At 52.5% G+C, this 14168-nt stretch overlaps 1 protein-coding gene across 1 annotated transcript; it reads left to right on the top strand.

Moving 5' to 3' along the window:
* Window positions 1-3516: 3516 nt before the first annotated feature.
* On the top strand, window positions 3517-5186 carry PHYSODRAFT_329939 (hypothetical protein; the record flags this gene model as incomplete). The annotated part of the gene is made up of 3 exons (XM_009526506.1): window positions 3517-4421; window positions 4503-4963; window positions 5059-5186. 3 exons carry the CDS (start codon window positions 3517-3519, stop codon window positions 5184-5186), a joined length of 1494 nt encoding a protein of 497 aa, XP_009524801.1.
* Between the last annotated feature and the right edge of the window lie 8982 nt (window positions 5187-14168).

Genomic DNA, 14168 nt, shown 5'->3' on the forward strand with positions numbered 1-14168 from the left:
AGTTTGGAGTTAGCTCATTCTCCAATCTGCCCCGTCGAGCAACGACCCACCGCACCTCACCCTAGCAATGGTGCAAGCACCAGTGCGGTCGACCGATAATGAATACAGCTACGTGTGACCCCTCTACGATGACGAGATGTGAAGGAAATCCAAACTTCTGAGTACCAACCGTTTTCCGCACAAAAGTGAACATTACGTACGTGACTAGTCATTCGGGGACATGTGCAATGTACTCCGGGTCCCATCGACCCCGTAGCGCAGCGGAGGGGCTCGATGGGAACCTACTCAGGTCGACCGCGGAACGCACGACCTCCGCTACGCCCCGGTGCGCATCCTGGTCGCATTTAAAGATAGAACCTACTTCGCAGTGGAACTCCCCCGGCCTGCGCGCCGCAGACCTCCGCTCCGGTTGCGAACGGTTTCACTATGGCCTCGCTCGGCTTCGCTGGGTTGGCGTCGCATCGTCTCCTCAGAAGTCAGCGGTTGCAAGAGCATACTTATATTTATATATACAGGGGCTTCTACCGTAGGTGCGTGTCCGAACGGGCACGCCATCTATAGGCGGGATTGCAGCTGAGCGCGATCCTGGAAGTAGATAGCCATCTAAATCGCAACAAATGCAAATACAAATACTTGAGATTATGCGGACGAGGCTTGGTAGTCGAGTGTTGGTTAGGAAGGAAATCCGAAAGTGAATTAGAATGAGTTAGGTCAAACTAACTATCATCGCCTAGTCTCCTATGCAGACAACGACGATGAAATCCGCCATACCTTTGAAAGCCGCCCATGTCGTTCATGCGATCAACCAATCATATCAGCGGATCTGTATATTTTGTGTAAAAAGCGCACTTTCCACGTAATATATGCACTTTATCGTGTCCATTTTACACTTTTATGCATACTCAAGACCCTGATCGGCCAATGGAAATACACTCGACATCGTTAAAGATTAGCGTTATACTGGAGGATAGTGTTCAGATAGCGGGCGGATTTCATCGTCGTCGTCTGTAGCTGTACGTGTTAATAACAGTTAGTTAGTGTCGAGTAAGTTTTGCTAACATGTGATTGCCGAACGAGCAACACCAATTTTCGAGCAAAACGAGCGGATATTACTCAGAACTTTGATATTTGAATAGTTTTTACTGCTCTGCTTGGCCAATCTCATTTTCTACATTCTATGCTGAAACGTGCAGCTTGTCGTTCACTTTACATTAACTTTAACCGCATGTATCGAACAACTATTCCCCTGCTACTAACTCGTCTACTTACAGTCAGCAAACGTATAGCTAACAGTGAGTTAGTGTTTAGTAATTTCTACTAACAGCAAAACGCCCCACACTACGCCTTTTCCATTCTGTACGAAGGTGCCAAAAAAGGGCAAAACGGTACGTGAACTTATACCTATGAATAGTGTACTTCGCAAACATGTTCGTAATTTTCACAACACACTTACTTACTGTTAGTGCTGTTTGCAAACGCCTTTGTACGTTTGCTGCTCTATCACTAGCAGATCAAATTAATGGCTACTATTACCCGTTGTCGAGGGGTCATCCTTACTTTTGAATACATTTCGCCGGCTTTCAAGTAATGAGTAATGTGATCGACTTCCGAGTACGTAAACTTCATTTAAATTTGTGCGCTGCGTCACCTTGAAACTATTGACTAAACGCTAAAGACGTTGCTTGTTGGGATGCCATTCACGAACACGAATAACGTGCTACAAACCCTTTAGGGCAACTTATTTTTGCTTTCTGCTAGATGACGCTTGAATTCTCTATTAGCTTACTCACGTCCGCATAAGTGGATCGATGCGTTACTTCCCCAGATGCATTCACATTGCATCCTCCTCCGGTCCCGTCCAAGGTGGCGAATGCCGGACGTGGCATCTTCCTAAGTCACATTATGTGGAATTACTCAGAATTCAGTGAAGCGTACTCACAATTAAGTTGCACCCGTTGTCGAGCCCACAATCCATGTACGCACCACGGCGTAGCAAGAGTAATCCTAGTGCTGATTAGTTCGAAGAGACCATGGATGGTGTACCCAAGCCTGGAACGAACCTGAGCAAACCGAACCACTGTACGCAACTTTTTTGGTTCGTCGTTACACTTGACCTTTCGTCCGAACACGGTATACCGATATATCGACTTAAAAAACTCAGGAACGAGTGAAGTAAGACGACAGGTTCGGGTTTTTCATGTTCGTTGGCATGTCTGTCCTTTGGTACGCTAGTGTCGTGTTCACGCAAAACTTCCCGAGTTCGCGCTCTAACTGGCTGAAAAGGCCATAACAATGCGTACTTTCCCTTCTTGAACAGCCGCATACGATCCAAAGCTCGAAGGGCCGCTTTCGGCCCATCAACGGAGGGGCAGCGCTTCTCCTCGTGCGCAGCAGCTTCTGTTTAGCACTCTTCAAAGAGCCTTCAAGCACACAAGCTCACCCCAGCACTTGTACAAGCTCTCTGGATATCCTCTCCTTAGCTGCCTTCAATTTTCGGGCTCCTGGAATCGGTGTTTCCAAGGTATGCCGCTCTCGATTTCATTCAGGTTCATGATATACTAACTTACAACATGCAATCCGTATTCCTTTCCGCCTCAGTGGGGCCAAGCCAGCGAGCAGCAACGTTCTCTTACGCCAACGCGCATACTGTCAACAAAAATACCACCGTCGTCGCAGACATTGGCTCAACGCGTGCTTTCCCAACCCGTTCTTCGGCGCAGCACTAGCTTCCCCTCTGCCCAACTGGTGGAGATGGACGGGCCGCCTACTCGTCGGGCTAGGTATGAGGCATCTCCGGTGTTCACGATTCATGGGGGTAGCCGGGAAGGTGTGCCGACTGTCGAACCATCTCCGACGCGGTCAGAAGGGCTAACAGTGGTGAGCACGCCGGAAGAAATCCCTGCTGTAGTTGAGGGAGCTGTCGAAGGCTATCGCCCAAAGCCTGGATTTGTACTCGTCCCGCCAACTTCGAATGAACGTTCGTTTATATTCAAGTGGGGGGTACGCGTTCACCCAGCCAATGACCCAGCTTTGGTGGGGTGGATTTGCTTAGCCGCACACAGTTGCCGAGACGCAGATGCCATCCAGGTGCTGTACGGTGAGAGGACTTCTCGCGTTACAAAGCACTTGAAGGAAGTGCATGGTATCACGTCGGGTAAGACTGCCACCGAGGACACGCGCAAGCGAACAAGGGATGAAGAAATAACCAGAATCCTAGCGTCGGCAAATTCAAAAGAGAACTGCCAGCGAATGAGCCTGCTGCTCCAGACTCTACAAGTGATACACAACAATTTGCCGTTTGTTGTGGGGGAGTGGGAGGAATCTCAGCTTCTGCGTGCCGTGATCACAAAAGAGGAGTTCCGAGCTGTCGTGAATAGGCAAATCATAACGCATGCGGTTGGGGAGCTGTACGCCTCCGGTGTGGTGGAAATGACACACGTCATTCGGGTGAATCGGATCCCTGGCGTGAAATTCCTCACCATGGTGACCTCCTTTTGATCGTGCAAAACAACTGGGATGAAGTTCATCGGTCTCCGTCTATACTGCATTGACAATGAGTGGAAGTTTGGTTCAATCCTCCTAGGGACTCGTCACTTCAAGCCGCTCTACGGTGAACGCGATCAGGGCATTCGGGGACCGTATGCGCGATGGCTGAAGCAGATCCTCGCTGACTTCGGTCTAACAACTGCGGACTTCTTTGGGGCAACGACGGGCGGCGGACCCGACGTCAAGTGGATGATGGAGTCGGGCTTACGCCTGCAGTGGGAATGGTGTTGGCCACATCTGACCAATGCCGCTACGAAGGCAGCTTTTGGCATGACCGGGGATCGAACCCCTGATATGCGTTCTTTGCTCAGCAAGGTGACAACCACCATTTATCAGGTGCGGTCGGCGGAGGTGGTGGGGAGCCTTTACGCTGAGTTGGTCGACGCTCTTGGGATCGGCAAGGAAAAGAAACTAGTCGACTACAAGCCCCATCGATTTATGGGGCTGACCCAGGTATTTCGCCGAATTGTGAAACGCTGGGAAGTGCTCGAGTTGTGGTACGAGGAGCGCACAAGGAAGTTTGAGCGAGACAGAAAAGCTCTTCCGAACCCCTTTCCGTTATCCGGCAAGAAGCAGCTCATGGAGCAGCTATTGTCGCTGCTCATTCCCATCTTTGCAGTGAATGTCAAGAGCCAAGCAGAAAAGGCCAACCAAGTGGACGTCCTCTTGGCCGTGTACAAGCTGGGTATGCAGACGCTGGCTGTGGACCAACCGCTGGTCAAGTTTGATTCGACAAAAGAGCACGTTGTTCACTATCACCCCACCGAGCTACTGCCGTTAGCTGAGACCACTCGGAACCTGCTGAGCCAAGCCTTTCAAACGCGGTTCTTTTCTCGATACACGTGTCGTGAAGCGATGAAGAAGTGCTCATTTGTGTGGGAAATGCAGTTGCTGCTGCACCCCCACCCACAAAAATATTGACGGCATGGCATGGGCGTAGTGGGTGCTTGTGGAAGAGCCCAGCGCCTAAGTGATGGCGTGATCGAGCGCAACAAATACGCCATGAAGAAACTTGTTCTCCAGCGCCTCAAGACGATCATGCTGTCGCTTCAACCTTCGGAAGTCGAGCCTGCGATGCAAGTACCGGCAGCATTCTATCACAATGGTGGATTTTCAGAGGACCTGTGCGACTTCTTGCCGCTGACGATGGCCCAGGCACCTGAGCAACCGACTCCACAGATGCTCCTCGAAGACCGGGTTGATGAGGTGCTGGACCGGCGGTTCAGTGACCCACAACTTTTGGCAGCCACATCAGAGACCGATGTTGAGACCGTTCTCAACTTTTGCAAGCGGATGCTAGAGACTGGTACCTATCGCTGTTTACCTCAAGTTGCGCGTATCGTGTTTGCTGTTCAAGCTTCTTCGGCTCAAATTGAGCGCGATTTCGGGGTCAGCAGAATGATGGTGACATCCCAACGTGCGTCGCTGTCAGGAGCCAACATCGATATGTGTTTTTCTTGAATCGAAACCGAAGATTCATCGACGTCACGCAATGCCCTAAGCTCACGACAGCTGAGGCCAAGAACGCTATCCCGTCTAACGTGACGTTCGACTTGGAGCCGTTGAACCCCATGACGATTTTTGAAAGCGAGTGGGAAATTGCGCTGTCAAGTGCCTTCTCTCTGTCAGCTGAGCTATAGCTTAAAGACACTGAAGCCCCGCTGATTCTTCGACAAATTAATGCTAGTTAACATTGTATACATCAATTTGCTTTCTTCTTCCACAGTTCCGGTTGTACACTATCAGTTGACAATCAAATGAGCAAGCTATGAGCGCAACAACATCGATATCTTCATCTCCTGTGACCGCAGTTTCATCGAGCCAATAGTTAATGTAAATTGCAGCTACTCATTAGGAAGAAGGCCACCTCGCGCCATGTAATGATCACCACAGTAGGATCACTTTATAGACACTATGATGCCGTGCTGGGGTCCAGCAGTTGCAGCGCTCGAGAGGTCCATGGGTTCTGGGCCTCCCGTCCTCACTATCGGGCGAGGCTGTGGCCTCGGCGCATGTGCATGGAGCTTAGCCTGCCGCAGGCTAAACTCCTCCTGCATTGCAAGAGTGATTGCAGCTTCGAGAGTACTCGGGTACTCAGGGAAGAGGTAGGTCTTCACAGGCCCATCCCTCAGTCCCTTCATGAACGTGACGACCTTGGTTGCCTCGTCGATCGGATTGGTCACGATGTTCGAGACCAAATACCGTGCTCTCTGAGCGTAAGCATGGACATCATGCTTGCCCAGCTGCAGGTCGTGGAACTCCGCCCTCGACCGGAACTCGTTTTGCGGTGGCTCAAACGCTCGTCTGAGCTCATCCTTGAAACCCTCGTACGTGCTAAAGCACGTAGGATCCGAGAGTCGGCGTCCATATGCCCAACTTCTTGCGCGTCCGCCAAGACATGACATGGCGAACGCAACCTTCGACAACGGGTCGACGATACGTCGAGCCGCAATGGCAGTGTCGAGTTCGACAAGCCAACGGAGGAGAGGTTCGCCCTCTCTTCCGACATAGTTACTCACATTGAGCTTCAGCGATTGCGCGCGTGGTGTCGTCCCGGACGGCACCGCGGTAGTAGCAGCAACATCGCGTTGCTCCTTCAGGGTGAAACCCAGAGCAACACCGTGTTGCTCCGTCGGCGTTAGAGTACGCAGCATCGTAGCTACAGCCGCCTCACCAATGACTGTTGACAGTCGTTGGAGGGCCTCCCACTTTGGATCCGACAGGTGGGGACAGTCAGCGCGTGCAATGTGGGTTACCGGCAAAGTGGAGCTTTCCATTGGCACCTCTGTATCCATGGGAAGGTTCGCAGCTCCGCGTTCGTGCGGTGATGTACGAACTCAGGTAGTCGGTCGTTGGACGGACTACAAAGTGCTACCAGGTGTAATGGGCCTACTTTGGTTCATTACATTAGCTTACACGTGTGCGCACGTGTGTGAGGAAGCGTAGCTTAAGTTTAAATTAGAGTTAATTATACTCTGGCCTCCGAGTATAGATTAATCTAAATAAGCGATCCAAATAATGTTTTTGGGTTAAAATGAGAACTGCTATTTTTGGTTTATGGTTTCTGACTTCCCCTAAATGAAATATTCTCAGTTAGGAATCTGCCAACGGCTGGTTGACAGAATTCCAATGCTATGCATGTCGCTCATTGGCTAAAAGATGCTGCTTTCAGCCAATAGGAATCCTAAGTCTCTATGGACCACCCGTCGTGGTGATCGTAAATGTATGTAACCTTTGGTGTGTCTACACCAAGGTCGAGAGTCTTTCGAACCTCTAACAGACGTCGTGTCTGTTAGAGTTACAAGTGACTGTAGCCACTTGTGCGTGTAACCCTGTTACACAAAGAGGAGCAGTCCATTCGCATTAAAGACTCGGCCTCGGAGGGCCGAGTCGAGGATCGTCGCAGCGCGAAGCTTCGGTCGCGGTGTCGGTCCGAGACTGGGGCTGGAGAGGCCAGCGCCATAAGATGCTTGATTGCGGATGGACTGTGATGATAATAGGATAGAGCAGAGGCTAAAACAGAGTTAGCTAGTACCAGCAATCCATGCAACTTACATGACTCGCACTAGACACACACAGCAGGTTGCCCTGTGACTCGACCGACAATGGAAAGCCGGTCTCGCTTGAAATGAGGGAGCTGATTCGGGCCAAGCCACGGGTCAAAACCTTGTGTGCTGATTCGGCCCTGACACGCTCGCCATACTCCGTCGTGGGAGCGCGAGCTGCCCGAAGTGAGGTAGTTGTAGTTGTAGGAGTAGTGATAGGTAGGCGAGCGCGAGCGTGACGGAGACCGACATGGTTCCTCCTCGTCAGGACGACATCACGAGCAAGCCTGCGTGGGCGATCGCTACATGTACCTTCGCTGCTGAGGGGGTCGGAATCCGTGAGTCGGCCGTCCAGCGCTGGCGCGACCGCGGCGATAATGTCGCTGACGGAGCCGGCACTTGGTGGTCACGCCTCAAGAACACGAATGGCGCTGCTCCACTAACTATCCTACCTAGCGTGGGAAACCCCCCGCCACCGGATGTCGCATCCATACGGAGCCGTTCTGCGGGAAAAACCAGGCACCTACGCACACACAACTGGCTTAGAGATATCGATTTTCCTTTGTGCCGGTCGAATTGTGTCCAGTAGCAAAAGCCATGATCTCTCCTCGCCGAGAAACCCATTTTCAGCCTCGCCTTCGTCTCCTCTCAAAAGACCCACTTCGCGAGGTGTTACAGGTTCGTTTGCCGTCGTACCTATGCGAAGGAACCCCTTGAAACGGCCCAAATGTGTTCGTTTATTGCAATTGTGGTTGGATTAAACTCTTGGATTTTGAAACTACTCACTGCGGCTTTTTGAGAGCATCAAACGACCACCTTCCACCACCAGGATGTTCGCCCTTGCTCCTTGCAACAGATCGCAGCATAGTGAGGGCCACCAGCGTGTCACGATGGATCAGCTGGCTCATCTTCATCGCCGCCGGCAAGTCCCCTTTAAGAGGACTTTTTCAAGTTAATGGGAAGCCCAAGGAGCTCTGCAGCATCCGACATGATACTGAGCAGCAAGCGCTAGCTGTTGTTGAACATCCCGTCGACCAGATTGTTGCAAGCACAAGATACGAGTTCGAGCACGCCGCAGCACAGATGGAGCAAAAGATGCAGCTTCGCCTGGAGGAGAGTTTTAGAGCGTCTCACGCGGCTGCACAATCGGCTGTGTATGATACTGTTCAAGCGATCTCTGGTCGAGTAGATTCCGCAGTGGCCAACCTCATTGAAGATCGTGCACGTCTGGATGAGGCTCTCGATATTCATGTAGCCAACTCACAACTGGACTCCCCGGAAAATATAAGGCAACAGATTACTGAAGTCTGTGATGAAGGTGTCCATGAAGCTTTACGGTTGGCGCAGACATCGTTTAACGAAGCCGTCGAAGAGAAAGCAGAGCACCACGCGTCTCTAATTGAGTATCGGCTTCGGGATCGTGTTGCCGAGACTCAACACCAAGCCCAAGACCGCGATGGCAAATCAAGTGAGGGCTAGCGAAGATCAAATGTAAGCACGACTTGAAGCATTTTTGGCTGTGGCATCCTCGCACACGGATTCCAGTATCTCTTCGATCGAATCAAAAATGGACAAGAAAACTATCCAGCTATGCAGCACTTTGGAGCGCCCCATGAGCAAAAAAACGGGTCAAGTGTGAAAGCAGCCGGAAAAAAAATAATGACCGACTTGATGCAGCTAAAGTGCAGATGCTGGACGAAGCACATAGTCGGATGCTGGCTGTTGTTGCTCATGTGGAAGCTCGGGGTATCAATTCTCCAGCATCTTGTTGAAACGCAACGGCCAATTGAATCTGACAAGGATGAAGTCAAAGGGGCTCTTGCTGCTCAGATGGAACGCGTGCGTTTATCGCAAAAACTTAGCGCTGAGGACTTGGACGACCGATTGCAGCGCGCGATACACGATCTGGAAGTGCGGATTGAAGGCGCCACACGTGAACAGGTGAATGAAGCCTTATCAACAGAAGTGCAAACAGGTGAGCAAAAGCTTAGCGATTTCGAAAGCCGCATGCATACCCAGCGAACGCACCCGGCAATTTGTATGTACTGTAGCACTACACCAGCGCAGAAATCTGGATTCGAAGCAAACTGTGCTTGTGTCCACTGCAACGCCCATGAGTATGGAGTATCTCGCTCCATTCCTTCCCCTGTTAGACATTCCGACAACGGACGTGACACCACCGTTAAGAGTGTGGCTTCAATGGTAAGAACAGCAAACGTGCGTCTTGCTTCAAGCTAGGAGAAGCTGAACAAGCGTTGGGCAAGTCACGTCGCCGTCGTAGACATCCGGAAGCCCCTCCATTGAGCATAATGCCCCGGAATGAGTCGCCACTCGACCGTGCAAGGAAGCTGGCGCAGACAGCGATATCAGATCGTGTGGCCGCACGTATTCGAGAGTTAGAAAGCAAGGTCGTCAGATAGAGAAGTAATTGTAATTTTCAATGAAGCAGCTACTTGAAGCCCTTTGCGTTGTCTAGACAAGGTCGCAAGGAAACAATGTGCGATGCTACCGATGCGGTAGAGTCGGTCACTTTGCTCGGGAGTGCACGGCCCCTGTGCACCAGCAGGGTGGCTGCTGCGGCGGTGCCGGGCACCGTCGCAACCAAACACAAAACGCTGGCCGCCAGTAGGAGCGGGGCGCCCTACTGGTAATGCAGCTTCGCGTGTCAACTTTGGACACGCGACACTGAGGACTGCAGCCCCCGGTGAGATTTATTCTCATTGCAAGAACCAAGATGACAAACCTGACCTTGTCATCCTGAATGTGAACTCGATGAGAGCAAGCGGCTCTCTTCGTGCTTTGGTAGATTCTGGCGCGTCGAAGAACTTTGTTCGACTGCGAAGTCTATCAAGGCTTGACTTCGAGGATATAAAGATACCTCGAAGTATGTTGGAAGTACGACTGGCAACGGGTGCCGTCGTGAAGACCGAGAAGCGCATGGTACGCGTGCGCTTCACGTATGAAGATCAAGAGTTTGTCGAGACCTTTATCGTCCTGGATCTGGACGATAAGTTTGACATTGTATTGGGCATGCCGTGGCTTGCACGGCATGATCCGGTCATCGATTGGGAGAAGCGCATTCTCGTGCGCTTCGGTCGCGACAGCGGAACAGTGAGCGATGGCCCTGTTGCCGCTACGCACGCACCGACAGCTGCGCGCGACTCCCCACTCGAGACAGCGCCTAATGCCACTGACCCGGAGCGCCCTGGGCGCGCGCGAGCACACTCGCAAGAGCAGCTAGCGTCGGTGTTGCCGCCGACAGCTAATGAAGGAAATGTGTTGACCTCGGAGGTCGACACCCGCTTTTCAGCGAATCGGGAAGAGTCTCCGGCCTCAAGGGGCACGGATGACGCAGGCGCGTCACACGCCTCCACCGTGGAGGCTGACGCGAATCTGATTGGATCAGGTCTGGCCAATAATAAGAGCCAAGGTGACGTAACGCCATCGACTCCGGGAGTCGATGACTTGGGTGAATTTGATTCGTCGGCTCGGGGAGCCGACGCACCCTCCGTAATAGGGGTCTCCGCCAATGGTTGGCGTCGAGGTATTAAAGTTACGACGGTTCCGGGAACTGGCGCTGCAGGCGGAGCGGACGGTTGCAAACGTCCCGCACCGGAAACACTTGCATGCTGTCGTGCAGCGGGGCTGCACGACTAAGCGCCGTGCGACCAAGCTGGGCTTGAAGTCGTTCGCCCGCGGGATGTACCCGCCGGCGGTATAATAGAAGAACACCCGTCCACGGTTGGGCCTGAACAAGGTCAAGAACCAAGCGGAGCAAGGCTCCGCAAACCAAGAAGACGGCGCATGCGAAGGTCACTGCGCAAGTCTCGGCACGGGGCCGAGACGCTACAAGAAATCTCTGCCGGGCAGACGGAGGCTGAGAAGCCGGACGTCGAGACGTTGAATGTCTTGACGCATACCTGTGCCGGATTCCGGTACAGGGAGATGCCTCTCGCTAATCCTCCGACGCAAGTGTCGGAGTTGATTTCGCTTCCAGTTATGAGCTGGAAGCGCTTCGCGCGTGACTTGCACGATGGACGCATCGAGCAAATATGCATTCTCTCGGACGCCGAGAGAACGAAGAGCGAGAATGAAGAACTGAGGCAGTTCTTCATGGAGACCACCACTGAGAGTGAGGTCAATCTCAGTGCAAAGACTAAGAAGGAGCGCTCTGAGGAGCAGAGCTGGGACTCGCTGAAGACGAGTCCCTTCTACGAGATTCTACGGAAGCACGCGGACGTGCTTCCGGAAGAGATCGCTGAGGAGCTTCCGTAGGACAAGGGTATCCAGCACGAGATTGATCTCGTGCCGGACACGAAGTACTGTGTCACGCGGCAGTGGCCACTGCCGCGAGAACAGGTCAAGGCGATCGACGACTTCTTTGCAAGTCGTCGCAAAGCTGGACAGGTGTGGGGATCGAAGTCCCCGCACAGTGCTCCGACGTTCTGTGTCAAGAAGCCACATGGCGGATGGCGCATCGTTCATGCGTATAACAAGCTGAACGATGCGACGATATCGGCGCAGACACCGATACCGCGAAAAGATGTAATCATCGATTCGATGGCCAGGAGCACTATCTACAGTGCTCTTGATCTGCGCGATGGGTTCTATCAGATCTTCATGCGTGAGAGCAATATCCCTCTCACGGCTGTGAGCACGCCGAGCGGCATGCTCTGGGAGTGGCTAGTGATGCCACAGGGTCTGAAGAACGCCCCTGCGACCTTCAACAGGTGCGTGACGCACTTGTTGCGCTCGGTGCGCGACTTCGCACCGAGCTACTTCGACGATGTGTTCGTCCACAGCCGAGCTGCGGACGGGATGAGATGCACAAGGTGCATCTCCGATAGCTGCTTGCGCTCATGCGCAAGCACAAGCTCTACGGAAACCGGAAGAAGTGTATCTTCGGGGCGAGCGAGATACCCGTGCTCGGGTGTCTCGTTGAGAAGAAGGGCGCCCGCCCTGACCCTGAGAGGTCAGAGTGATCAATGAGTGGCCGACGCCGCCAAACGTCAAGGAACTGCGGCAGTTCCTTGGCTTGGCCACGTATACGTGAAGGACTACGCGGGCATGATACGCCCGCTGTCACAGCTCTCGAAGAAGGACGCCGAGTGGGTTTGGACTGCTGAGTGTCAGCAGGCCTTCGATGCAGTCAAGCAGGGCTTGACTGAGGCGCAGATCTTGGCCGTGGTCGACCGAGATCGCCCATTCTACGTTGTGTGCAGCGCATCCGACTTCGCAATCGGATGTGCGTTGATGCAGCACGATCACGAGGGTCGTGACCGTGTCGTCTACTACCAATCGCGTCAGCTGAAGCCAGCTGAGCGCAACTACCCGGTGCATGACAAGGAACTCTTTGCCATGAAGTACGCACTCGCGAAGTTCCGAGTGTATCTACTCGGAAGTAAACCGTTCGTGGTCTATACGGACCATGCGTCGCTACGGACGGCTGTGAAGTTGCCGCACATCTCGCAAAGGATGACGAGATGGCTATCCTTCTTCGCGGAATACAACTTCCAGGTTGAGTACAAACCCAGAAGACTCAATGTGGTGGCCGACGCGTTATCGCGCCGACCTGACTACGCTACGGATGAAGTCGACGTCAATGCCATTGACGCCATGCGATCGAGCACTCCCACGTTGTCACTACTAGACGACGTGAAGGCCGCGTACGCGCATGACGCGGACGCGAAGCGCTTGCTGGCCTATGGCTCATGTGACGCGGTGTCGATCCCTAAATTCGGGTGAATGCACCTGAACCTGGGAAGTCCCGATGATGTGGAGCTTGGTGATACTGGATGATTTGGAGTCTCCTATAAAAACAAGGGTAATGTCTGCGAATGGACGCTGAATCCCGGAAGATAGATCAATGTGGGCGAGTTGATCCCGATCTATGAAGTGCAACGGAATGCGAGCGATCCTCCCCAGTATATCTAAGTACCGCGGAACTCGACTCTGGCTTACAACCTGGGAGCTGAGGCACTTCTCAGATTCCCCGTTGTTTTCCCGGAATAACGATTCCCAGACTTCGCGTTCCCAGACTTACCTCCCACAAAATTCCAAGAACGACCTCGGCTTGAGGCGTTCCGAGGCTCCAAACCCAAGAACACTTGGTTTCACTGTGCCATCTTCCAAGATCCTAGGTGTACCCAACAACTCCGAGAAGGTATCCAGTTTGGCGACCCTTCAAGGCCAGACCAACACTCCGCAGAAAGATCGCAGTCTCCGAAGGGTCGCTTAGGAAAGATTTCGTCTGCATGTGACCTTTAACGAAACAGAGTTCGTTTTGCTTCGAAGGGCACAAGTGCTTCTTTCACAGCCTGGAAGGCCGTTCTCCACGACAAAATTCAAAGTACTTTAGGTAAGTGATCCACTGCTTCGGCCTGGAAGTGATCATATCTATTCCATATCTGTATATTTGGCGGATTGCAGACCGTCTTTGTTGTATATTTACGGTCTATTGGGCCTGTGTCGAACTGAAGAAGTTGGCGACAGGGTAGATCGTTTCCTCTCTCCGAGAGGTGGTGCGCGTCCCCAAGATTGATCAAGTGTCTTGGATTTGGACCAGTTGACTTGTATTTTGGCCTTAGCCTTGGGCCTAGAGAAAGAAGAGAGGACAAAGAAGTATTTGTGTGATTGTATAACGTGTATAACTCTATTTGGGTTGGATTGTTCTAGCGTTAGCCCGGCGTAGCTGTCTGATTCACGGGGTCGATACTAATCTCCTGGTGAAAAGAACCGCTACCCAAGGGATACACATCGTGCGCCTGACCAACAGCGTGTACTGGACAACACACACCCTGTGCCAGCCGAGACGGATCCAAAGCTCTAGTAGTCTGAGGTCTGTCAAGGAGGGCCTATAACACCTTTCTGGGAGAAAACACCGCATCGCCTCGTCACACTCAGCTCCTTCTGACAAAGCTCGTCAGAAGCTGCCGAAACATCTTCGTGCTCGTGCACACCGCTATCGGGTGCACGATGGGTTACTACTCTACAGTGCAGTCGATGACAACGCGGTCCGCGTTGTCGTGACCAATGACCATGACCTGCGACTCAGGATCATGTATGAATATCACGATG

The sequence above is a fragment of the Phytophthora sojae genome, assembly GCF_000149755.1.
Source record: "Phytophthora sojae unplaced genomic scaffold PHYSOscaffold_3, whole genome shotgun sequence".
NCBI lineage: Eukaryota > Oomycota > Peronosporomycetes > Peronosporales > Peronosporaceae > Phytophthora > Phytophthora sojae.